Raw genomic sequence first — 27058 nt, 5'->3', positions numbered from 1 at the left:
GTAAAATCAAATATCTCTGTATTATAAGACATTGTAGGTTTTATGAGAAAGGCGCCACTTTAGGTTGGAAACGGTTCAGTGACCATTGTTTCCAATATATTAAATACTTCTCGCACCAACATACTACAGTAGTCCAGTCAATATAAAATATAATCATAAAAAGGGGGTGTGCTTGCAATTTATATCGTAGTTCTGATTTTTTAATATATTATTTGGGTACATAAGAGAAGTCCAGAACCAATTTCTTCATGCAAAATTTCCTTGTGCTAGATACAGAGTGGTCCAAAAACCTCGTATTTTCGGCTCATTTTCCAGTTCTCAACTATTTCTGCCAAATCTCGTAATCGGACAGAAAAATTTACTCTTGCCTTTGCTTCAGATTATGAAATTCTGTATCAAATGAGATCATTCGGAACTCTTTATCTCCAATGAGTACTGAGTTTTGATTTTTCAAAAATGAGTGAAATTTGAAGAAAAATCAATTTCGATGAATTTTAGTTTTTGATCAACAATATCTTACTATTGTGTCCATTTAGATGTATAATTCAAAATTCCTCTGGGCGTATTTTTGTGCTCTACAATCTGAGATCAGGTAGAGCGCTCTATCTCATATATATTTCCAGGTACACCTGACAACAATGAATGCTCCTTGTATTGTGAAAAACACCTAATTTTCAGCTTCAACCATCATCACCAGCTACATTGTCCTCACATTAATATTTCGCCCTAATAAAGGCATATAATCAATCAATCAATCTCTATTTGTTTAAATCGAGGCTTCTGTCATCATTAATAAATGATACATCAGCATAAGGTCACCAGCTTGGTAGGATTTGGTGCATTTATGTTCTCATTTCATTCATTGATTCATAATTACCTCTCTTCTTTTTTATTTAAAGACTGATCACAATGTTTTGTAATAGGAGAGTAGGAATTCTTCATGAAGAAACGACTGAAGAAACAGAAACAAACAAACTTGAAAATCAGAATGAGTTGGTTAATGAATCATTAAAGGAGTACAGGTTTGTGGTGAAATCGTTCAACCCAAACACACCTTTCGAGATGTGTACCGCAGAGTTTGTCGATCAGCAAGCTACTCACCTGCTGGCAGATTTGAACGAGCAAGAGGAATTATCTGTTGGTAATGGGCGAAATGTCTGTTTGTTTTGCACAAAATATGAAGCCAGCAGGTTGAGTATACCATGCGGTCATTGGGTGGGGTGCTATCACTGCATTTGTAATTGGGTGAGAAAGAGGCAGTATTTACAGATGACAAATGGAGATTGATCGATAAGTACTGAGTATGAGCACGGAATGAATATACCATATTGTAAGTTTTTCTATTGTTCTACCATACTGTAAGTGCTTCACTATTGTAAGTTCGAAACACATTCCAGTGTGAGAGCTTGTAGGCTATTAAGGTGCGTACAGATATATGCGCCGCGAACATGAGCAATTCACTTTTAATCAGCTGACTATATCTGTATTTTTACAGAAACGGTAAGATATAGATATAAACAGCTTGACATCAGCTGATTAAAAGTGAATTGCTCATGTTCGCGGCGCGTGAATCTGTACACACCTTTAGATGCAATATTGTCAATTGATTGTTTCGAAATTGGTGTTTGGAGAGATATTTCTACATTATATTCTCAGCACCAGAAAGCCACATTTGCCTAGTTCATTCAATAATGAATGGAAATTCATCAGAAATGAAGATTGTTTAGAATATTGTAGTCTATCAGAATATTTTTGTTTGCTAGTTGGAATCAATTTTAGAAGCCTTTGGAGTTGAGAATTCGAGTTTAGCAGCCTATGACACATTCCAGATCATGTAAGCAGAACATTCATACTATTCTGTTGGAGTAGGCATATAAATTGTGGCATATAAATCTTATCAACTACATTAATTTGAAGATAACCGAGAAACTTTTGCAAAGTCTTCGTCCTCAATATTTTTTATACATATTACTTTTTAACTGCCTTGGAAGTCTAAGAAGAATCAGTTATCACGCGATGTGAAAAAATGGTTGGTTAAAATTCTCAAACTAGGGGGCCCCCTCCTTGTTATAATTATTAATAATTATCTACAATTTATCATGTATAATGTACCTATGTCTTCTGCAAATATGAAGAGTACTTTGTCTTCATAGTCCCAGCATGTATCTGTTTGTAAAACACCTATGTATAAACTAATCACATCAGGACTTAAAAGTAGCCCAGTTTGGCGGTGTGCAACTTTGTCGTTTGGTGACAAAATCTGAGGAGTGCCAGTTTGTCGTTGCATGCACCGCCAAACTGGCACTCTAAGGAATGCAGCCCAGTTTGACGGCGTGCAACTTTGTCGTCTGGTGACAAAATCTGAGGAGTGCCAGTTTGTCGTTGCATGCACCGCCAAACTGGCACTCTAAGGAATGCAGCTCAGTTTGACGGCGTGCAACTTTGTCGTCTGGTGACAAAATCTGAGGAGTGCCAGTTTGTCGTTGCATGCACCACCAAACTGGCACTCTAAGGCCTCTTTCACACGATAGGAGACGTGCAACTTGAACACTGAACAGTGTTCACGTTTTTTTGTCGAAGTACATTGAGTCAAATCGTGTCTTTCACATGGTGACTCCTATCCAGGAACCTCGTTTTGTCACGTCTTTTCCCCTCGAGGCAAGCAGAGGCAAGATCTAACAACTATGCCGACATTTGCTTAAAGTATATGACTCATCACTTTTTCTCAGAGTCTAACTTCCTTAAAAATATAGATAGAAGATTTCTGGTTTCGGATTTGGTTTCAGCGACCCCAAATTCTTTAAAGCGTAAGTCCCATTTTCGAAAATATCCGAAAACAAGGAAGTTATGGCTGTTTTTAATAAAGCTTTCTATTATCATATAATTATACGGTAAAAACGAACATGTACTGTACTATACAGTACGTAAGTACTGTAGCTATTATAATACAACTTACACTGTGTTCATGTAGGAAATTTGGTAGGTTATTTATCTTGATTTCTGAAAATACCCCAAAATAAGGGAGTAAGATAACTTTGAAAAACCAAAGTTTTCCTGCTGATTGAAGAAACATTAAAAGTTAGTCTAAGACATATTATGTCTTAGAATAAAAACGTGTAACAAATATCAGATCACTATTCAAGCTATCAAGCTTTTCATAAATTTATTTGTCTCCTCATGGCAGAAGGTTTGCGCCCAACGTTTTCACTTAAACATTTCTATGATTAAATTGTGATAGAGAACATTATCGTATTGATCTTCTAAATCCAGTTACATGTACATTGATTTTCGTAAAATTTATTTTTTTACCATTCCTATGAATTCTAAGAATTCTATGAATTGTTTATACAGGTTCATCACAGGCCAGGTTGCTCTGAGCTATTCATGACTTTTTTTCAGTATGCATTATCAACTCAGCAGTTCTAATACACAGACATCACTACTTGGAATGCCATGACATTTTCTATTCTTTCAATTCCTATTATTACCATAGATCGATTCAGATCAGCACAATGTTTATACTGTATGTTCATAATAGATTTTTCTGATTGTAAAAAGAAATAGTCAATAATTGCTGGGAATTTAAAGTGATATTCAACGATTTGAACCTGATAAATTGGATTGTTGAATGACAATTGAAATTCAGTGAATTTTACTGTACAACATTCCTTTTCCTCCTATTTTATTGGGTGATGAGTGGAGATGATTTATGATTTCATATTTGGATTCATCTTTTCATAGTTCAATATTTTTTTTGGAAAACTAGAACTTTTAAAAATTAAAAATGTTTATGTATAAACGTCTCAGGTGTTCAAAAACTTCTTAAAACCTTTGCCTGCCCCTTTGTGAGGCAGGAGTATTATTATCTTAGTACGTACTATATAATCATATGATAATGGAAAGCTATATTAAAAACAGCTATAACTCCCTTGTTTTTGGGTATTTTTGAAAATGGGACTTACACTTTAAAGAATTTGGGGTCGCTGAATCCAAATCCGAAATCAGAAATCTTCTATCTATATTTTTAAGGAAGTTAGACTTTGAGAAAAAGTGATGAGTCATATACTTTGAGCAAATGTTGGCGGAGTTGTTAGATCTGTCAGCTTATTCGTAAGATCCCCATGTGAAAGTACAGGAGAGCTGCAAAATATGAAATATGATCTTCTGTAATATGATATTCCAGGAGCGAGGTCTCTGCCGTGTGAAACTGGCCTTAGGAATGCAGCCCAGTTTGACAGCGTGCAACTTTGTCGGTAGCCCACTTTGTCGTCAGCCCAGTTTGTCGTCAGCCCACTTTGTCGTCAGCCCAGTTTGTCATCGTCCCGTTATGAGTAGGGTACTGCGCATGCGTGGTCCTGTTATAGGTAGTGGAGTGGGGAGCCACTTCAACTTATTACTTCACCTTCAAAGTATCTCCGGTTCTTCAATTGAGTTGAGCTGTAGACCTCTTCCCGGGATGATGGTTAGTGTTTTTTGTTATTGTCGGTTCTCTCTTGGGTGTTCAGAGTTCAGGCTCCAGAGTACAGTGCTCCAGGTCCAGGAGTCTGCAAGCCCTGCAGAGTTCTTCCTCTCCTCTCATCAAAAGTAAGTTTGAAACTTTTATAATATGATTATAATTATTATTCACTATAATGTAGAATAACAGTAGCGCATCTAGACTTGTATGCATGACGACAGTCTCTGATACCTGAATTCTTTTTAAATCAGAGTTATTAAACTTGAAGGGATTTTTAACTATAAAACTTAAATTAAGCATATTGATAATATTCGTTTGAAAACGGAAATTATTATTTGAAATTCCCATTTTTCCTTTTTATGTTGAAGGTTAAAAGGGTATTATTATACAATCGCTTCTCTTTTTCTTTGGTAGGCCTTATAAACGTGAAATATTGTACGGTAGGTAGTTATTTTTTGTAAGTCAGAGTTGTTAGCCCAGTTTTAACAAGCATCAATGATTCTACCTTTGGAAAAGAATTTTTAAAATTTCTAGGTTAGCCTGACAAGTTTGACCGTTCCAAAAAGCTGTGATCAGGGTGCCTAGAGTTAAATTAGCAAAGTCCAATACGGTATGCATTTGAATTCATTTCGAAGAGAATAATGATTTGTTTTGAATGATATCTTCTTATTCTAATTAATATACCTATAATATAATAAAGAAGCACAATCCAGAGAAGACAATGAAAAAGTGTTTTAAGAGAAACACTGGTTCATGATAACAATATTTTTACTTTCCTTGCCCTATTACCATAGGTAAGGAAAGTATTGCTTTCCAAAAAAATTAAGGTACCCCAATTTCAAGTTTTCTATATTCAATTCAATTCAATAATTCTTTATTGAGGTATTCAGCACACAATGATTAATGATTAGAACAAATTTTTTGATCTAGGCTAGACTACATGAATAGCTATATTTGAATGACTCGATAGACAAACAGAAGAATCCAATAATCAACAAAGTCTTGAAGGTCTTATTTTGCAAAACGTAAATTAAATAAGTAACATGATTAAAAAAAATACAAACCTCCGTTAGAAAAAATAAATAAACATGTAATGAATAGCCTACACAATACCCAATCAAAGTGCTCTGACCCAGCAATAAAGTTATAGTCCCACATGAGTCATAGACTTGTGTGTGGGGGACGAGTACCGTCATATACTAAGTAATTTGAAATTGAAAGTGTCAAATGAAAAATTCAAAAATGAAAAGAAAAAATAAAAAGTTTTGAGCAAAGAACAGCGGCAATGAAAGGAGATAAATAAGAATCAAGGTAGGTACATAAAAGGCAAGTCATTTATATTATAGTTTTGCAGATGGCAAAAATTTTTCCTGATTCCAAAGCTAGGGACTTCTTAAACGGTATGTCTGAGTTACTCTTTTATAAATTAAAGAGTACAAAGGCTCCAGCAGATGTTCAGAGTTACAGGCACCAGTCTCGTATAACCAATTACAAATAATTTTTTTGTAAGCAAGAATACCAACAGTGGGATCAACTATTTCTCTGTTTGTTTTTATATGTTTCAATGTCTCAGTTATCATGAATGAGTTATCTGAGTTATCATATATGTTTCATGGAATGGAGTTATCGTGTTCACAGACATACACACACACAGAGACCAACACCCAAAAATCATCTTTTTGGGTCAGGGGACATTGAAACATATAGAAACCCTGACCCAAAAACATGATTTTTGGGTGTTGGTCTGTATGTCTGTGAACACGATAACTCCATTCCTAATTAACCGATTGACTTGAAATTTTAAACTCAAGGTCCTTTTACCTTGAGGATCCGACAATAAGAAATTCAATAAAATTCAATTCAAGATGGCGGATTATTACAAAAAAAACATGTTTTTCATGGTTTTCTTGAAAACTGCACAAACGATTTTCTTCAAATTTATACCATGGATAGCTATTTATAAGTTCTATCAACTGACATGAGTCCCATTTCTGGGAAAATTGCAGAAACTCCGTAATATTCTTGAGAAAAATGGTGGATAATACTAAAAATCCATATTTTTCTCGGTTTTCTTGAAAACGGCACTAACGATTTTCTCAAAATTTATACCATGGATAGCTACCATGGATACCATGGTACCATTAATACCATGGATTTTATATGCTTCTTTTTTGTGCTTTTTGATTGTTGTAATTGGTGTGTACCGTTGGTAAATAAATAAATAAATAAATAAATAAGCCCCATCAACTGACATGAGTCTCATTTCTGGGAAAATTGCAGTAGCTCCGTAATATTCTTGGGAAAAATGGCGGGTAATTACTAAAAACCATGTTTTTCACGATTTTCTCAAAAAATGATTTGACCGATTTTTTTCAAATTCATACTCTGTATAGTTCTATCAACTGACGCTTACGCTCATACACATAGGCCTACACATTGGTGGATTCACGGAGGATCGGCAGCCTTGATTGTGGGTTGATTTGGTTTGTGCTTTCCTCCCCTTCCCCCTCTCCCAAAGAGGCAAGATAACCTCTCTCCCTCACCCCTCCTTCATCCTTCCCGTTTATCTTTCCACCCACCACTTCAAGAAGAGTTGTCGAGAAGTCAACATCATGTCGTTTCGTTTTGTTCCGTGGCGTTCGAGCTGAACGCAATTATTACCTCGTCTCGTTTTGTGATATATGTAGCCTACAATATCATATAGGCCTACACATAAAGACAGGATATCGTCAGCAGTAACTTCTACACACGAGATACAGTCCACTTCCTCGCCAGTTCCAAGGTTAGTGCAAATTAAAGACTTACTTTTGGGGTTGTCGACGTTTTCGTGAATTAAATCTTAACTGTACCCCAATCCATAGGTTTGGAGACAGGACGGGATTACCACATGGTCCGACCAGGCCTAGGATATGTTCTATTTCCAAGAGATTTATTTTTCAATTTAAATTTCAATTCGTTAATAGTAGAGTTACTTGTTGATACATGCACTGATATCCATGTTAAATCCAGTTACAAATTTCCTTTCCAAATCTCCTTGTTTATCTAATCAGTTACTTAGTTACAATGGCAAGCCCACAAGCCTTGCTAACTATTCGAGTGAAAAAGAAAGAAACTTTGTTTAGCCGTGTTCAACAAGCTTATGACTTGTTGAAGAACATCAATGATCCTAAAATTCAATCTCAATTTTTGATAAGAAGCATATCTATTGAAAATACTGTGAAAGAATATTCTGCACTCTTAGATGAAATCAATGAATTATCTATTCAAGTTGAACCTACTAAAGAACCTGAATATCAATCACTTACCGTTATTGATAATTTATCCTGTGCAATAATCAATGCTCGTGATAAATTGAATCAAATTAAAAATGAGAAACCGAAGGAGAAAAGTGAACCCTCAACTTCAACCTCTCATTCTCCTCGTTTGAACATGATATTACCTCCAACTGAAATAAAACCGTTTGATGGCTCTGATATTTCAGACTGGCCTAGATTCAAAAATATCTTTTCATCATTGATTGTGGATGATAAATATTATTCTCCTGTTCATAAATCTCATATTTTGCATAATTTGTTGAAAGGCGAAGCAGCCAGAGTAGTAAAATCTTTTCAGATAAGTAGTGATTTTGATTTGTCATGGAAAACTCTATGCAAGCGTTATGAAAGTGATAGGGTGCTAGCTAACTACTACGTAAATGAGATTTTGAAAACTAGTTCAATCCCATTTAAACCTTCGTTACAATCGCTTCAAGATTTTCTTGTTAAAGTAGGTGATAGTATTACCACTCTGAAATCGTTGAAAGTTCCTGATTTGGCTGATTATACCTTGTACTCATTAGCTATTCGTCAATTAGACAAAATATCACGTGAATCGTTTGAGCTCGAGGTAGCTGATAAGAGCTCTCCTTCTTGTCAACAGTTGATTGATTTCGTGAATAAGAGAGTTAGATCTTACCAATTATCTGCATCTGATGTTCTGTATGTTAATGAACAAAAATCTATCGAAAAGCCGAAAAATAAGTCTTTTCAGAAAAATTTTGTCTTATATACTCAGGCTGATAACAGCGTTCGAAATAAAAGCAGCTCAGTTACTTGTGAATTGAATGATAGTGCTGAAACAAAATGCTCATTTTGCAACTCAACGAATCATTCGTTATTCAAATGTCCTGCTTTCTTGAAAAGAGATCCAAAAGCTAGGAATGAATTTATTAAATCATTGAGAGTCTGTTTCAATTGTTTCTCCAAATTTCACGCTGTAAACCAATGCAAGTCTAAATCGTTGTGTTATTGTGGTCGTATGCATAATAAATTACTTCATTATCCTCGTAGTAGTGATAATAGCCGTTCGAATTCTCCTGTTCGTTATCAGAAGTCTACTGATAACATCTCTAAAGTTGCTTTGAAATCGAAATCCGTTGATTCAATCACTCAAACTGATAGCACTATGAATGTTGTTGAGAATTCAAATTCTTCTAAGCATTGTGGTATCACTGATAATGTTATTGATAAGTCATCAATTGTTAGTTTAATTCCTAAAACGAGTGTTGTTCTAGGTACTGCTCAAGCAGTTATTAAAAATTCATCTGGTTCGTTTATTGGTGTTCGTTTAATGATTGATTCTGGTAGTACTGCTAATTTCATCACAAAAGATCTTGTTATGAAACTTGGTTTATCTGTTCATGATTGTCATCAACATTTCTCTGGTTTGAATTCCTCGATTGTAGGGAATTCTTCTGGTGTTGTGAAATGTTTCTTGAAACCTAAGGGCTCAAATCACCCTCGTCTAGAAGCTGAGGCTTACGTGATTGATAAAATAGTTGGTTCATTGCCCCCTATTTATCTCAGTTCAAAGGTGCAAAATGAGTTGAAAAAATTCAACCTTGCTGATCCTGTGTTCTATGAACAACGTTCCGTTGATCTTCTATTGGGATGTCAGTTATTCAACAAAATATTACGTCATCATAGTCAAGTCTCATCTAGTGAAGAGTGTTCGTTTTGCGTGATTCCTACCGTGTTTGGTGACATTATTTTGGGTGAATTTCCAAATCATTCCGGTCTTCTTAATCAGTCATTGACTGCATTAATGACGTGTCCCACCTCTGAGAACTCGTTGAATAATTTGGTTCATAAGTTTTGGGAAAGTGAAGAAATTCCTAATCATAAATTTCCTAGTCCCGATGATGAGTTTTGTAAGAAACATTTTGCTGAAACTCACACGCGTGATACTGAAGGAAGATATGTTGTTCGTCTCCCTTTCAAAGTTGACACTAATCAACTCAAGTTTCATGAATCTCATGATGTTGCTTTAAATCGTTTTCTGTCGTTGGAGCGTCGTATGCTGCGTGATGCTCGTTTGAAATCTGATTGCGTATCATTTATGGAAGAGTATCTTCTTTTGGATCATATGGAAGTTGCTAAAAAACCAGGTAAATATTTTATTCCTTATTTTTGTGTATTCAATCCATCATCACCTACAACAAAGGTTCGTGTTGTATATGATGGGTCTGCTAAAAAGAGTCACATTTCGTTGAATCAAGTTCTTCATTTAGGTCCAAAATTGTTAAATGACATATGTGATTTGTTAACTAGATTCAGACTTCACTCATTCGTATTCACGTGTGATGTTACAAAAATGTATCGTGCTATCCTCGATGATGAAGAAGATCGTTCTTTCCTTCACATATTGTTTCGTAAAAATCCTTCTGATGATATTGTTGTTTATGAGCTCAAAACAATCACATATGGTTTGAAACCGTCTGGTTTTCTTGCTCAAAGTGCTCTCATTCAACTGGCGAAAGATGAAGGAGATAAATTTCCGTTGGCAGCAGCATCTATTCGTGATGATATATATCACGACGATTTTCTCACAGGTGCTAATTCGTTGGAAGAAATCTGTGAAATAAAATCACAACTTTGTAATCTTCTAAACTGTGCTCATATCAAGTTGAATAAATGGAGCAGTAATTCTCCTGAGTTCTTGGATTTGATTCGTTCTGAAAACACTCAAGTACCACTTCATATCAGTGATGAGCCTAATTCAAATGTGAAAGTTCTTGGCGTAATGTGGAACCCAACTACTGATTGTTTTCATATTAAAGTCTCCGTTCCAGAGTTTCAAAAGAAAAACTCTAAGCGCACTGTTCTGTCCGTTATCGCGCGTCTGTATGACCCTCTCGGTTTTATAGCTCCAGTAATATTCAAAATGAAATGTTTTTTACAAGAGCTGTGGAAGTTGGACATCGATTGGGATACGCCAATTCCTGTTGACTACAACAAATGCTGGAACGAGCTGATGAGAGAGCTTCCTGCTCTAAGTTCAATTTCAATTCCTCGATGCGTTTATGGCGATGCCTTTTCTTGTCAAATACTTGGGTTTTCTGACGCATCGCAGAAAGGAATCTGTGCTTGTATCTTCTTGGGAGTTGTGTCGTTCCTGTTGAAAGCTAAAACTAAAGTTGCGTCGTTGAAAACTCTGTCTATTCCTCAATTAGAGCTTCAAGCTGCGTTGTTGCTTTCGCGATTGTATGTTTCAGTCCTTCCTTCACTGGAAAAAAACCAATCTTCAATCTACGTTTCTGTTCAGTGATTCAACTATTGTTTTATCTTGGTTGCATATACCTCCTTACAAGTTGCAAACGTTTGTTGCAAATCGTGTTGTGAGAATATTAGAGTTGACTAATATTTCAGATTGGAATCACATTGGTACTGATTTCAATATTGCCGACGTTGGATCAAGAGGCGTTTCTTCCCAAAACTTGTGCAATTCGCAAGATTGGTTCAATGCTCCAACGTGGTGTTCTAATTCGTTGTCATGTTGGCCGTTGTCATCTTTGACTTACCCTGCTACTGAAATTCTGCCTGATGTGAAACAAAATAAAGGTGTTGTTTTGAATATCACTGAAGAGACTGCTGTTATTCAGATAACACGTTTCTCCTCATATATGAGATTGTTACGTTCCTGTGCTTATGTTTTACGTTTCGTGAATAACTGTAAAGCATCAATTAGTGGTGTCTGTCGTAAATCAGGCGCACTTAGTGTTCAAGAGTTGAAATGTGCACAAATTTATTGTGTTAAAATTGTTCAAAAGTGTCATTTCAATCGTGAACTCGACCTATTGAAAGAGGGTAAACCTTGTGATAAGAGTTTCCAAAAATTGTCTGTATTCTTGGATTGTGATGGTGTGATTCGTGTTGGTGGCAGATTGGTAAATAGTGCTTTAGGATATGAAGCCAAGCATCCTTGTTTGATACATAAAGATAGTCGTTTTACTAAACTCCTCATTGAGTATTATCATATTTCTCATCTTCATGCTGGACCAAGAATAGTGCGTGCTCTTATTCAGCGTTATTTTTGGATTGTTGGAGCACACAGTGTTATCAGCAATGTGATTTTCAATTGTACTCGTTGCCGCTTATTCAATGCAACTCCTGTTGCTCCCGTCATAGGTGATCTTCCCAGCTCTCGTGTTGTTCCCAGTGCTCCCTTTCTGAAGGCTGCGGTCGATCTAGCTGGTCCTTTCACTGTCAAAGAGAGTATTCGGTCCAAAGCTCGTACGTACAAGGCATACTTTGCACTGTTTGTCTGTCTGGCAACAAAAGCTTGTCACATTGAGGTGCTTACAAGTCTTTCATCCGAAGAGTTTATTAACACTCTCCATCGTTTTGTTTCTAGGCGTGGATTGCCTAAAGAAATATTCTGTGATCAAGGGACGAATTTCAAAGGTGCTGCGCGACAATTGAAGGAAATTATTGAATTTCTCAGATCATCAGAAAATCAATCCAACGTCTGTAATGCGATGTCATCTAAAAGCATCCAATTTCGTTTTAATATTCCACATGCTCCTTTCATGAATGGAATCTGTGAGTCTAATATAAAAATGTGAAATTCCATTTGTTTCGTGAAGTGGGAAATTCGGTCCTAACTATTGTTGAGCTTTCCACTCTGTTGGTGAAAATTGAGGCGATACTCAATTCGAGACCGTTGTATGCGCTCTCTTCATCTCCTGATGACTACGAGGCGCTGACTCCCGGACATTTCCTTGTTCATCGCCCTCTGTTGGCGGTTCCTGAAATTGACGTGAGTGATGTCAACGAGTACAGACTGTCTCGTTGGGAAAAGGTTAATCGCTTCACTCAGAGATTGTGGAAGAGGTGGGAGAGTGAATACCTCCACACTCTTCAACAGAAGAATAAGTGGTTTGAGAGTGACACAAACCTTCAGGTAGGGCAGTTAGTATGGATTGAAGAGGACAATTCATCACCCTTATCATACCCGTTAGGTAGAGTCACCCAAATCATAAGTGATGCTAAGGGTGTTGTGCGCTCAGCTCACGTGAAAACTAACTCTGGTGAGTATGTTAGGCCAATTAGGAAACTTGCTCCCATACTTCCCTATTAGTTCAACCCACACCCCAAGTTTTCTGTTTTCCTTTCCTATTCCTTTCTCCCTTCGTTTTTCCTTTCCTACCGTTCAGTGCTTGTTGTTCTGTTTTTTTCTTTTACTTTTAAATTTTAGTTTTTTTTTGAGTTTATGTTCTTGGAAATGGGGCATTCCAAGGCGAGCGGAGATGGTGGATTCACGGAGGATCGGCAGCCTTGATTGTGGGTTGATTTGGTTTGTGCTTTCCTCCCCTTCCCCCTCTCCCAAAGAGGCAAGATAACCTCTCTCCCTCACCCCTCCTTCATCCTTCCCGTTTATCTTTCCACCCACCACTTCAAGAAGAGTTGTCGAGAAGTCAACATCGTGTCGTTTCGTTTCGTTCCGTGGCGTTCGAGCTGAACGCAATTATTACCTCGTCTCGTTTCGTGATATATGTAGCCTACAATATCATATAGGCCTGCGCATAAAGACAGGATATCGTCAGCAGTAACTTCTACACACGAGATACAGTCCACTTCCTCGCCAGTTCCAAGGTTAGTGCAAATTAAAGACTTACTTTTGGGGTTGTCGACGTTTTCGTGAATTAAATCTTAACTGTACCCCAATCCATAGGTTTGGAGACAGGACGGGATTACCACACATACATATACACTTGCGCTCAGATTTCAATCAGACCATAAGAAGGCCAATGAGATTCTTCAAGTTGTGTCTGTGTCTTCTACACTCACAGACACTGTTCAAACAAATTTTATGAGTATGATTATTAAGAAGAGTAGCGTGTTGCCATATCTATCACTGCAAATATTGAAGGAAAGAAATTATTTCTCGAATTCCTGAGCATATTATAGTAAATACTGATAAAAAGTAGGAAATGAAATGTATAGCACACACTTCAGTTTCTATTTAGGCCTACTGTAATGTACTTTAAGTATGTTAGTTTATCTTATTTACTAAAGTGATGAAGTATCAAAAAATACTATTATTCAGCATTGTTATGTATTATTTTCAATGTCATTTTTTTCTCTTTCTTTTCAATAATTTTAAATTTGTTATTATTTTAAATAAGTAGATAACTTAACTATTGTCTGTTTTTAATCATATTATTTGTAATATTTTTCTGTATTGTTATAATACTTGATAGAGAGTTGAGTGTAAGAGAGGGTCGACTGCGCCTAAATTTTGCTCTCTAGGAAAAATAAAGGCAGTCATTCTATTCTATTCACGTCACCATAATATATATATTATAAAACAGATGACTTCCAATTTATTATAACAAATGGAATGCCTTCATCTTCATGTGTAGGCAACACACCACACCAACTTGTTCCTGTGAGACTGACCTTGTCTCTGTGACATTCCACTTGTTCGAATGGGACTCTATCCTTCTACTTGTTCCAGTGACACTACTTTGTTCGAATGAGACTCTTCTTCTCTACTTGTTCCAGTGAGACTACTTGTCTTTGTGAGACTCTGCTTGTCTCTGTGTGAACTTGTTCCTGTGAGACTGCCATTCATAGAAGTACTTGTTCCTATGAAACTTTGTCTCAGTGACACTAACCGTTCAAAAAAACTAATTGTCTCTGTGAGAACTTGTCTCTGTGATACGGACCCATAACGGCCAGTTTCACATGGCAGAATCCTCACTCCTGAAGATCATATTACGGAAGATCATATTTCATATTTTGCAACTCTCCTGTGCTTTCACTTGGGGATCTTACAAATAAGCCGATGGATCTAACAATTACGCTGACGTTTGCTCAAAGTATGACTCATCACTTTTTCTCAAAGTCTAACTTCCTTAAAAATATAGAAAGAAGATTTCTGATTTCGGATTTGGATTCAGCGACCCCAAATTTGCTAAAGCGTAAGTCCCATTTTCAAAAATACCCGAAAACAAGGGAGTTATAGCTGTTTTTAATATAGCTTTCCATTATCATATGATTATATAGTAAACATACAAAGATATCAATACTCCTTCCTCACGAAGAGACAGGCACAGGTTTTAAGAAGTTTTCAAACACCTAAAAAGTTTAAACATGAACATTTTTAATTTTTAAAACTTAAAAAAAATAAACTTTGAAAAGATAAATCCAAATATGAACTCATAAATCATCTCTACTCATCACCGAATAAAATACGAGGAAAAGGACAAGTAAACTTCACTGAATTTCAATTGTCATTCAACAATCTAATTTATCAGGTTCAAATAGTTGAATATACCAATAATTATTTCATTGCAACAATCAGAATCTATTATGAACATACAGTATAAACATTGTGCTGATCTGAATCGATCTGTGGTAGTAATAGGAACTGAAAGAATAAAAAATGTCATTCCATTCCAACTAAAACGAAACTGATGTCTGTGTTTGTATTAGAACTGCTGAGTGGATAATGCATACTGAGAAAGTCATGAATAGTCCAGACCAGCCTGGCGACTTTTTGGCCAGTTTCACATGGCAGAGTCCTCACTCCTGGATGATCATATTACTGAAGATCATATTTCATATTTTGCAGCTCTCCTGTACTTTCACATGGGGATCTTATGAATAAGCCGACAGATCTAACAACTATGCCGACGTTTGCTCAAAGTATGACTCATCACTTTTTCTCAAAGTCTAACTTCCTTAAAAATATAGATAGAAGATTTCGGATTTGGATTCAGAGACCCCAAATTCTTTAAAGCATAAGTCCCATTTTCAAAAATACCCGAAAACATGGGAGTTATAGCTGTTTTTAATATAGCTTTCCATTATCATATGATTATATAGTAAACGTACTAAGATAATAATACTCCTGCCTCACAAAGGGACAGGCAAAGGTTTCAAGAAGTTTTTGAACACCTGAGAAGTTTAAACATAAACATTTTCGATTTTTAAAAGTTCTGGTTTTCCAAAAAAAATATTGAACTACGAAAAGATGAATCCAAATATGAAATCATAAATCATCTCCACTCATCATCCAATAAAATAGGAGGAAAAGGAATGTTGTACAGTAAAATTCACTAAATTTCAGTTGTCATTCAACAATCCAATTTATCAGGCTCAAATCGTTGAATATCACTTTAAATTCCCAGCAATTATTGACTATTTCTTTTTAACTTCCATCCAACTTTTGGCGACTTCATTCCGGTCCTTGTAGATGTCAAGACTTTTATCCCAAAGAGCAGGTCGGTTGCAAACTGCAGTAATCAACAGCTCCACATCAAACTCAGACATCGCGTAATGACAGGTGTCAAAGTCAAGTCAAGTAAACAACTGACAAGTCAACAAGTGTCAACTGGAGAAGTGATTGAGCAAGCACAGCGCTACCATAATGCGAAAAGCATACCAACTATTCTAAATTATCGTACTGTATTTCGTGAAGCCATGCTTTGGTAAAGCCAGTTACTCAGAAAGCGTTTTTTTGTTGTTCGATGTTTTGTCGTCCTTATGAATTCTGTTGAAGCAAACATAATGTTATTTAAGAAGTTGTGCTGAACCTGTATAAAGAATTCATAGAGTTCTTAGAATTCATAGGAACGGTAAAAAATCAATTTTACGAAAATCGATGTACATGTAACTGGATTTAGAAGATCAATACGATAATGTGCTCTATCACAATCTAATCACAGAAATGTTTAAGTGAAAACGTTGGGCGCAAACCTTCTGCCATGAGGAGACAAATAAATTTATGAAAAGCTTGATAGCTTGAATAGTGATCTGATATTTGTTACACGTTTCTAGTCTAAGACATAATATGTCTTAGACTAATTTTTAATGTTTCTTCAATCGGCAGGAAAACTTTGGTTTTTCAAAGTTATCTTACTCCATTATTTTGGGTTATTTTCAGAAATCAAGATAAATAACCTACCAAATTTCCTACACGAATACAGTGTAAGTTGTATTATAATAGCTACAGTACTCACGTACTGTATAGTACAGTACCTGTTCGTTTTTACCGTATAATTATATGATAATAGAAAGCGTTATTAAAAACAGCCATAACTTCCTTGTTTTCGGATATTTTCGAAAACGGGACTTACGCTTTAAAGAATTTGGGGTTGCTGAATCCAAATCCGAAATCAGAAATCTTCCATCTATATTTTTAAGGAAGTTAGACTTTAAGAAAAAGTGATGAGTCATATACTTTGAGCAAACGTCGGCATTGTTGTTAGATCTTGCCTCTGCTTGCCTCGAGGGGAAAAGACGTGACAAAACGAGGTTCCTGGATAGGAGTCACCATGTGAAAGACACGATTTGACTCAATGTACTTCGACAAAAAAACGTGAACACTGTTCAGTGATCAAGTTGCACGTCTCCTATCGTGTGAAAGTAGCCTTTGATGCTTTTGACACCGGAATCTCGTTTTATTTTTATTAAAGAATGAAAACCATGTATCATAGTGAAAAGCAGTTCTATGCTTTGTATTATTATATGAGTATTGATTAATATATATGAGTATTAATCATGAGTATTAATCATGGCTTGTTGATTTTAGTTGCTGAGCTGAATCCTCAGTCGTAGAACTATGGACCAAGCGCGAGCTTTTGCTTTCTATGTCGTATACCGTGGACACAAACTTCGGCTTTTTTGTTGTTTGATTTTTTGCTGTTCTTATGAATTCTGTTGAATCAAACATAATGATATTTAACAAGTTGCGCTGAACCTGGTAGAATTCATAGGAACGGTAAAAAATCAATTTTATGGGAATCGATGTACATTTAACTGGATTTAGAAGATCAATACGATAATGTGTTCTATCATAATTTAATAATTATCACAGAAATGTTTAATATAAGTGTGAAAACGTTGGGCGCAAACCTACTGCCATGGGAAGACAAATAAATTTATGAAAAGCTTGATAGCTGGAATAGTGATCTGATATTTGTTACACGTTTTAGTCTAAGACATAATATGTCTTAGACTAATTTTTTTATATGATTTGTCAAACGGCAGAAAAACGTTGGTTTTTCAAAGCTATCTTACTCCCTTATTTTTGTGTATTTTCAGAAATCAAGATAAATATCCCACCAAATTTCCTACACGAATACAGAGTAAGTTGTATTCTAATAGCTACAGTACATACGTACTGTATAGTACCTGTTCGTTTTTGCGAACATTCACGTGGGAAACATTTCGTTTCATAGTTTTCATCAAATTTAATTCAGTAAAGCTCCAAAAGCACCTCTGTTCTTATTAATGCATGACAATGTCCAAATTATAGATTTTACCCTATAAGGAAAATAATTGTTTTGAATTTTACACTATATTAATTTATTGACAGCTCTTAATTGTAGGCTTAATTAAAAAATTGAATTCTATGACTTCTCAGTCTTCCATAGCAAAAACTTTCTGAGTATTGAAAAAATGCAGCAGTTTTATTTATAAGGGACGAAATGACGAAATAGCGAAAGTCGACTGAAATACTGATTATTGTGAATTCACATCTCGTTAGACTTGCCTGATGAAGGCATTGATCATGTAGGAGAGACACTTTCTACTTCAATTTGGCATTTACATTTTCATTCATAGCCATTGCCCACGGATTAGGGCGTGTCTCTTTCTCATGTATTTTGCTCTCTCCCTTTTTCTTCAGTCCTAAGATTAGGAGATGGTGATCCGCCTTGGGATTAAGAAAGAGGGTGTGGTTAGGAGAATGAGAGGGAGAACTGGCTCTATCTGAAGTTGTTCTCTTCGTTTTTGTTGTGGATGCTTGCTTATTCATTGTTCCCTATGATGCATGTAACCACCAAAATAGACTTCTATGGTCGATATCTCAGTAGGCCTACTCATGCGTGTAATGATTCCTGCATTCAGTTCAAATAGGTGCATATTATAAAAATGCATGCACTCTTTGTAACGATCATGTATGATCACATTGGATGCATGTATGTACAAATGCATGCGTGGTCTTTCCAGATTTTGTTTCTCATCTGCGCGCTAGGTCATGCATGATCTGCAAATGCACATACATCATCCAATGTTATCATACCCTTAGATTCGATCGAATATAAATAATCGTATTTTAGGGCTGGTCACTAATGTTAGAACAAGTATGATAAACATGCATGTTCATCATCAGCGAGAGGCTTCTAACATAAAATAATGAACCAATAACAATAAATTTGCGGTGTGAAGTATTTTGATCCTAAGTTTGCTTTTCCCGTATGTGGTAGAATTTTTTAGACTCAGTTTTCATTCATATCAATAAGTTTTACGAGAAGCTCCAGTATCAATTTGCACTGAAGAGGTTATTAATACCAAAATATTACATTTATCGAATCTTCTTCTGACAATTACATTTTTCACTTGCAATCGCGAGCAGTGCCCCTTCTTTCCACATTTCTTACAAAATAAGTTTTTATCTGGACCATTTTTTCGTGTGTGAGCTCGGTTACCACAAAAGAAGCACTGTTCCACTAATAGCTTCTAATGATGAGTCCTAAGTGACATTTTGGTTTGAAATTACATTTGAAGTGTTTCCTGTATCATTGCAGGCTTCAGTTTCGAACTGACTATCAGATTTGTAACATTTTATTGATATTTTACGACTTAAAGACTCTTGCACTACTAGTTCTGTGAACAGTATACCTCGTGCTCTGTAAGTTACATTGACCTGTTGTTATGTTTTCTCAAAAATTAATAAATAATTTATGAATTTAAAATGTCTAGAAAAAGTCCTAAATAAGTATTTTAAGTAGTAATAAATAGAACTTTCTGTCCTATCGTACCGTGACATGTCGTCCCGGAACGTGAGTGTGAGCGCTGTTATCAGGTCTGGCTGCCGTCGATACGCCAATCAAATCAACCCATCAAAGAACATTCTGTGCTGTCGTGAAGCGAAAAATCGGTGTGCTGAAATTGAAATTAACAAAATAAACTACCATAATTCTGATTTCCTACAAACTTCAACTCTCACTTTTCATGATTCTAGAAATCAATTTCTTTTCAATAATATATGTAGTGATTAAAAAAGAAAAACGTAAAAAAATTTTTTTCTATCAATAACTCAAAACTAGAATCATGGCTTTAGCTTATGGAAAGACAAAGTTAGTAGATAACTGTCTACTAACGTTGATGGAAAGATACATTTTCAAGATGTTGATGTTTGTGAACGGGTAGTATTAGCCTATAGTCCACTAGACAGATGATTTATGATGTCTATAGTCTGACTTTTACAGTAATATTGGTGTTCGAAGGAAACTCATTTTCCTTTTGTATTATCCTTAAAATGAAAAATTTTAAAAAACCTTGAAACGTGGACGCGAAATTGAAAAAGGAACATACCTGTCAAATTAGATGAAAATATATTGCTGCGTTTCACTGTAAATGCGCAACATATACATACACATATTGTTGTAGAAACATTTAAACATAAAGAGAAATGCAAAACTGTCGACTTGAATCTTAGCTCGGTCAATTAAGAATTTCATACAAGGACATATTTGGACTCTCTAAAAGTCGTTGACGAATTTCAGACGAGGACAAACCTGTAACTAGAGCTTATTTTTTGTGTTCATCCATATTCTCCATAGCAGAGGACGCAGTGAGATTACATTCTAGGCTAGAATTACGATTATGATGTATAATTAACTTATGATTATATAATATATCCAGCAACCTTAGGCCTATATTTATTTGTACTAGAAGTACAAAGGCCACTCGTGTGATTGATATTTCTCTCAGGATAATTCTCATGTTTTCCATCAGTTCAGTAAGTTACGAGTTGAACTTCCTTTCCACGGTCTTTTCGAATGAAGCAAGCTGAAGTTTTTCTCTTACATCAGTTGAGTTGTTGTGCACCCTTTTGAACACTTGTGTCTATGAGCTGACGTAAGCACAGGTGGTCTACCGTGTTGCAAGACTGCCCTGGTGGTGGAAGGGGGGATGTGACTCATTCTTTCCTGTTTTGAAACGCAGTTGATACTGGACTCGACTGTAAGAATCCATAATTGACCTTGGCCTCTGTCTATAACGACACATGGCACTCTACAAGATTTGACATGAAAATTCTTCTCTAGCTATAGCACTGACAAAAGATGAAAATGCTTCTCTAGCTATACCACTGACAAAAATCACCCTTTCTTGTTGAAAGCTATTTATAAATGATATTTTCGTATAAAATTAACTACAAAAATTAAATAAAATGAATCTTCTATCAAATATGATATACAATTACATTTCAATCACAGAATTACAATTATAGGAGTTATTCTCATTAGGAGTTATTATTATAGGAGTTTTCTCTGATTTGAATATAAAGAAAATAAATATCTCAGTACCCTTTTTTTAAAATATTTTATCACAACATGTTTCGGTCATTTATGCCATTTTTGACCGAAACATGTTGTGATAAAATATTTTAAAAAAGGGTACTGACACTTTTATTTTCTTTATATTTATATTACAAGTAGCCCTATACAGGAAAGAGATAAATAATTACATTTGAATTTATTTTTCTTTAGTTTCCGCCCTCCTAGGTCAAAATATAGATTGCGATCATATTCTATTCCCTGTTCTATTCTATTCTCACCCACTCACTCATCTGTAATATATACAGAAATAAAAAGATCAGCAAATATTCTCCTCAGCCTTCTTTCTGCCCTCCCATGCTCTATTAATATTAAAACTACTCCAAAGTAGTCTACAGTCAACCGCATGAAAATACTGTAGTCCGATGAGAGTAAATGCCGTCTGCATGCAATGTTGCCCAATAAGAGTTTATCAACGTTGTTCACAGCTGATTATAAATTAGATTAAATTGATATTTTCATAACCCACCTGATGAATTGGCAACGTCTATGGTTGTTTTGGATGTTAAGGAGGGACTCGTCAATTTCCAATGGACTATTAATAAGTAATCAGACTTGAATCTCAACATCCAAAGTGAAAGTTGCCCTACAACGCCAAACTATTCTATACAACCCCTACATTGTTGAATAAAAAGTTACACCATTTGGAGCGTCGGGTTTTGGGTTGAAGGGGGTTAAAGGGGCTTAATTCCACTTTTTCCAAAATATCTCGATAATAATGCGGTTTAGCTCAACATGAATTCTTTAAAACAATGATCTACATGAAAGTTTAAACAATAATGGTTCCATGCAAAAATTCTGCTGAATTGATAGGTTATAGAGTTACAAAGGTGTTGAATGTAGACGTTTTTTGATTTTCCCGATTTATGGGGGAATTATGATATCATTTTCCCACATAGTTATGCTGTGTGGAAGCAAATAGTGATTAAACTAGCCAAGGGTGAACCAGGAATTCTAATCAGGAGACATAAATATTTCCCCCTGACGGGGGAGGTGATATTCCAGTTTATTGTTTTATTGTTATAATATATGCAGAATAGTGAAAATTATGGAAACAACTTGATATTTCTATTACAAGGATAAATAATTGACAATAGGATTAATTGGGGATTCTATCTAGCCCAGGCAATGAATCCTCGAAGAAGGGTGTAATGGAAGCAATTGAAAATAGTATTATTGAAATTTGTGAAAATTAGAACGTAATATTTTATTTGCTGGCTGCCTAGCATAGGCTACGGAAAGCTTGCATTTTTTCAACCGATGGACGAGGTGAAGATCTTTCTCAGGGTTGGGAACTGCCTAGCTTGCATCCCAGCCTGGGAAAAATAGTTTCCATCCACTCGTCCCATCAACAGTTTCCGGCTCTTCTTCCCCCCCTGCCGTGGTCTAGTTTTCCACGTGTAGGCCTAGGAAGAGTCGGACCTGAGACAAAAATTGCATTCTTTCCGTGCACTCTTCTTTTAACTAACCCGTTCCAAGACTGGACACAGCTGTTTCATCAGTTGCAGGTGCTATCGGCCTATCATGTGGAGAGATCATCAATCCACAAGGAGTATGGTTCCAGAAGAAAGCAGATGTCCTTATGACAGGTGACTATTGGAGGATCCTGGTAGTTATCAACATCACTGAAATCAGTCACGAACTCTCTCAACTACACGATCAGACCCAAGAAATGCAGAATGCCATCACCACTGCTTCGAAAAAAATGCCTGCACTACACATTCAAAAGCAAGCCTTCAGCAGCATCAGCGATATGCAGGATGATATCTCTGACTCCGTTCAAACCCTGATGGATCTTCTGTACCAAGGAAGGGGAAGAAGGGGGCTGATCAATGCAGGAGGAAAACTTCTTCATGTAATCTTTGGAGTGGCAGAAGACGAGGATCTGCAGTCAGTGAAACACAGCGAGGAAGCACTCCAAACTCAAACTGCAGGCCTCATTCATGTGGAGAAGGAACACTTGACCCTGACCCGACATTTAAGTCGCAGAGTGGCAGAAAACAGTAGAGAGCTGGTTGAAATTGCAAGGGAATGTTCAAAGAACACTAATGTGATAGTCACTGCAACAGAGAAACTTAACCAAAAGGTGGTTAAGATCGAAGAACTTTTGAATGTCTACATTAACACATCTTCAGCCCTACAGAATTTAAGATTAGCAAGTAGTAATGCATTGTTAGATTTAAGAAAACTGATAACGATTATTAATGAAGTGTCATATGGTAGGTTAAGTATCAATTTATTGTCTCCTGTTGAGTTAAGTAATATTCTGGAAAAAGTTCGATCAAGCCTGTCAGATGGGTTGGAGTTGCCATTTGGGACGAACCCCACCAGTGCTTATCTGTACTACAATATCATGAGAGTGTGTGCTGTATTTAGTGCGCGTTGTTGTTGGTGGCTTGATAAAACTGATTGTGACGGTGCCATTAATGTCTCCTGGACAGAGATTTGAACTTTTCCAGGCTTTTGCATTGCCAGTTCGTGACAACAAGACCCAGCTGATGGTACAATACCAGCTGAAGCCTGCCCACCGCTTGCTGATGACACCTGATCAGGCTCGGTTTGCAGTCATCCACCAACAACAACTGGAGCAGTGTGAAGCTGGGCCATTGACTGTATGCTCCGTGATGACTCCAGTCTACAGCCGACATCATCCATCCTGCCTGAGTGCACTGTTCCTGAATGACCTTGCTGCAGCTCAACAACAGTGTCAGCTGACTGTGCTTGCCACCGACCCAGCAGACACTTGGGTCTGGAATGATCAAGATGACACCTGGAATTACAGTGTAGCATCCAAGCGGCAGGTTGTCTCGCAATGTCAGCAGGGTAACCAGATCATTGTACATGAGTTGACACTCCATGGAACTGGACACATGAAGGCAACACTTGGCTGCACCTTGAGTACGTCCCACTACCAGATCCTACCATCAGCTCGTGCCAGAGGGCACCTCAATCTTCAGAAGCACTTGGCACTCCTTAGTGTGCCTCCTGCTCTCATGCTGAATATCCCAGGCATGACTAGAGAGCGGATACTGGAGAGCATCCACCATCATCAGACCGAGGGTCACCTGCAACCTGGTGAACTTGGGGTAGACGAGGTGTCCATTGACCAGCTGCTACACCATCTGACATCCCTGGAAGAACAACCCAATGCTGAGGGGTGGAGCTGGTGGCTCACCTCAGCACTCGCCTTTGGAGCCACCCTTGCTGCTGTCGCTGCGCTGGCTGCAGGGTTGGTCTGGGACCACCACCGTCACTCAGCCCAGAGCAAGGATGCTTTGGTATCAGCAGAGCAGCCCTCTACAATGGATGTTGCAGAGGACTCTACACCACCCACCCAGGATCCTGAGGGGCCGCGGGAATCCTAGTGCGCCCTTTTTCTAGGGAGGGGGTGATGTAATGGAAGCAATTGAAAATAGTATTATTGAAATTTGTGAAAATTAGAACGTAATATTTTATTTGCTGGCTGCCTAGCATAGGCACGAGAAAGCTTGCATTTTTTCAACCGATGGACGAGGTGAAGATCTTTCTCAGGGTTGGGAACTGCCTAGCTTGCATCCCAGCCTGGGAAAGATAGTTTCCATCCACTCATCCCATCAACAGTTTCCGGCTCTTCTTCCCCTCCTGCAGTAGTCTAGTTTTCCACATGTAGGCCTAGGAAGAGTCGGACCTGAGACAAAAATTGCATTCTAACCATGCACTCTTCTTTTAACGGTTGAAGCGAACGGAGCGCGCTCTGACACAAATTCTTTCGGGAGTGTGGATCACCCAAATCATCACCTAATCTTCGACGTCTTCATTATGGGTGAGTCCCAAAATTAATTCTACTCTAATTACAAGGGGGGATCAAACTTTCTTTGCATAACGATAGGTTTTTTTTTCTTTATTGTACCAGTCCAAATCTCATTCAATGTTTTTTTATTTGTATTAGGCTAGGCAGCCAGAGTAGAATCAAAATTGTTGTAAAAATTTGGTACAGAAAATGTTTAAATACAACAAATCTTCATAGAGTAAAAATGAGCTTTCTTTAACCACGTCTACCCTTTGGTAAAAGCAGTTAATTAATATCTAATCTACCCGAGATATTACAAGGGTATAACCCCAGAAGAATGTTGACCCCACAGTTCCATTCAGGGGAATAAGGAGTTGAAAATATCAAAAGTCCTCATCCCTACTGTTCGGACGTTATATGAATGTTCCCCTTTGTTGTCTGGCGTTGTGTGGTGGAGGGAGCAATTGAAGGGTGATGCGTATAGCATAATTGCGCCAGTTGCCGTTTGTGAGCCAATCGAACAGCTCACTTCTTGTAATGTCGATTTTTGCAAAGTGATCTATTGATTTATTGTGATTTATTACAAGTGTCATCTCATCTCGTCTCGTATCGTGATCTGGACCTGGGATCCTAGAAGCAAGGAGGATTTGGACATGAAGGTAGGCCTATGTTATTGTGCACTTAGCCATTTAAATTGTTCAACTTGCTACCCGACACCAGACAACCCCAAAAAGTTCTCAATGTAATTGATACAGTCCACAAACCAGAGTGCTGTTTGAGCAAGCCTCTGTCGAATAAACATGGTCCAACCGTCCGGATTGATTTGTTAATCGAATTTGAATAGGACATATGTTTGAAATATCGTCTAATAGGTTTGTCGTTTTTTATGCCTATTTTATTCTTGGTTTTTCTGTGTATATGGCTTTTTTTTGTTGTTGTAGATGAATATATGCTTCATTTGTGGTATTCTTAAGAAATTTGGGCTCAATTTGAGTTGGAAATTGAGTAGAACAAGTAATATTTTTGTAAATAATTGTGTTCATATCGATAAGTAGAGAAAGACTTATATGTCATCTAGCTGTAACAGTAACAGGAACTGTTACTTTTTTCAAAGGATACTTGCAGTTATTTGCATTGATTATTGTCGTTACTTCGTTATTAATAGCAGTTATTGTTTGTTCCAATAAGTATCGATATGGTATTATTAGCCTCGTAAATGATCATTCTCTACTGAGCATAAGTTGAAGTGCTGGCTAGGCTTGTATGATTAGATAAGCTAGTCATTGTTCCTTACAGTAGGTTACTTCATTGTGTCACACTGCTCTCGTGTTTTCCCTCTTACTCTTGTTTGGCTCTTTATCTCACTTGCTCCCTCGAGGAGAGCTCACTATTATCGCCTCACTATGGGTGTTATTGGAGACTTGACATTTCAAAGAGATGCATCAATTCATAAAATAAAACGGATTAATGAAATTGCTGAAGCTGTCAAAAAGGATCTGAAAAATAAAAAAATGAAGAATTTATTGAAAGTTATGGGTGAGCATATCAATCACCACCAGGTGGAGTTCAATGATATAATAGATAAGATGCAGAGCTACTATAACAAACAAAATCCTTGATTGGAAACAACTGAACTTGAAATGCTGATGAGTGAATATGATGAGAAATATTTCAATGTCAAGGCTATTCTCGAAACCTTACCATCCACTCAAACAGATTTGAATATTAGTTCTTCCAATGTAGCTTCTTCACCTACAACTGGAAATATCTCGTCAGTTGCCCTACCTAAGCTTCCTTTAATGACTTTTGACAGTGATTTGAAAACTTGGAGTCAATTCAAAGATTTATTCGAAGCCATGGTTCATAATAATGGTCAAATTGCTGACATACAAAAACATATGTATCTTCAGTCTGTACTGAGAGGTGATGCACTGTGTTAGAGCCAATGAGGAGGACTTCTAAACACGTTACTTAGTAGCTCAGAAAATAAAATTGTTACCTTTAAAGGCATCTCGTTTGGGTATGGCGGGTTCACAGTGGACTGTAAGAGTGGTCTCCTCGTTCTGGTAGGCGGCAACACGTTCAGATAATCAGGATTCACTTGCACTGGTGATGATGATGATCATGGGCACATGTCGCAGCGAAGAGATTACACAAAGAA

At 36.8% G+C, this 27058-nt stretch overlaps 1 protein-coding gene across 5 annotated transcripts in view; it reads left to right on the top strand.

Annotated features, from left to right (window-relative positions):
* Positions 1-4390: 4390 nt before the first annotated feature.
* LOC120354827 overlaps positions 4391-27058 on the top strand; it is an 80184-nt gene continuing 57516 nt past the window's right edge. For all 5 annotated transcript variants that reach the window (XM_039442695.1, XM_039442697.1, XM_039442696.1 and 2 more), the window contains exon 1: positions 4391-4584. In XM_039442695.1, the coding sequence (XP_039298629.1) occupies positions 4457-4584 (128 nt within the window). In that variant the 5' untranslated portion in view covers positions 4391-4456. The remainder of the gene's footprint in view (positions 4585-27058) is intronic.

This window comes from Nilaparvata lugens, chromosome X (genome assembly GCF_014356525.2).
Source record: "Nilaparvata lugens isolate BPH chromosome X, ASM1435652v1, whole genome shotgun sequence".
In the NCBI taxonomy this organism is placed as follows: Eukaryota; Metazoa; Arthropoda; class Insecta; order Hemiptera; family Delphacidae; genus Nilaparvata; species Nilaparvata lugens.
This window is presented reverse-complemented; position numbering and strand designations above follow the sequence as displayed.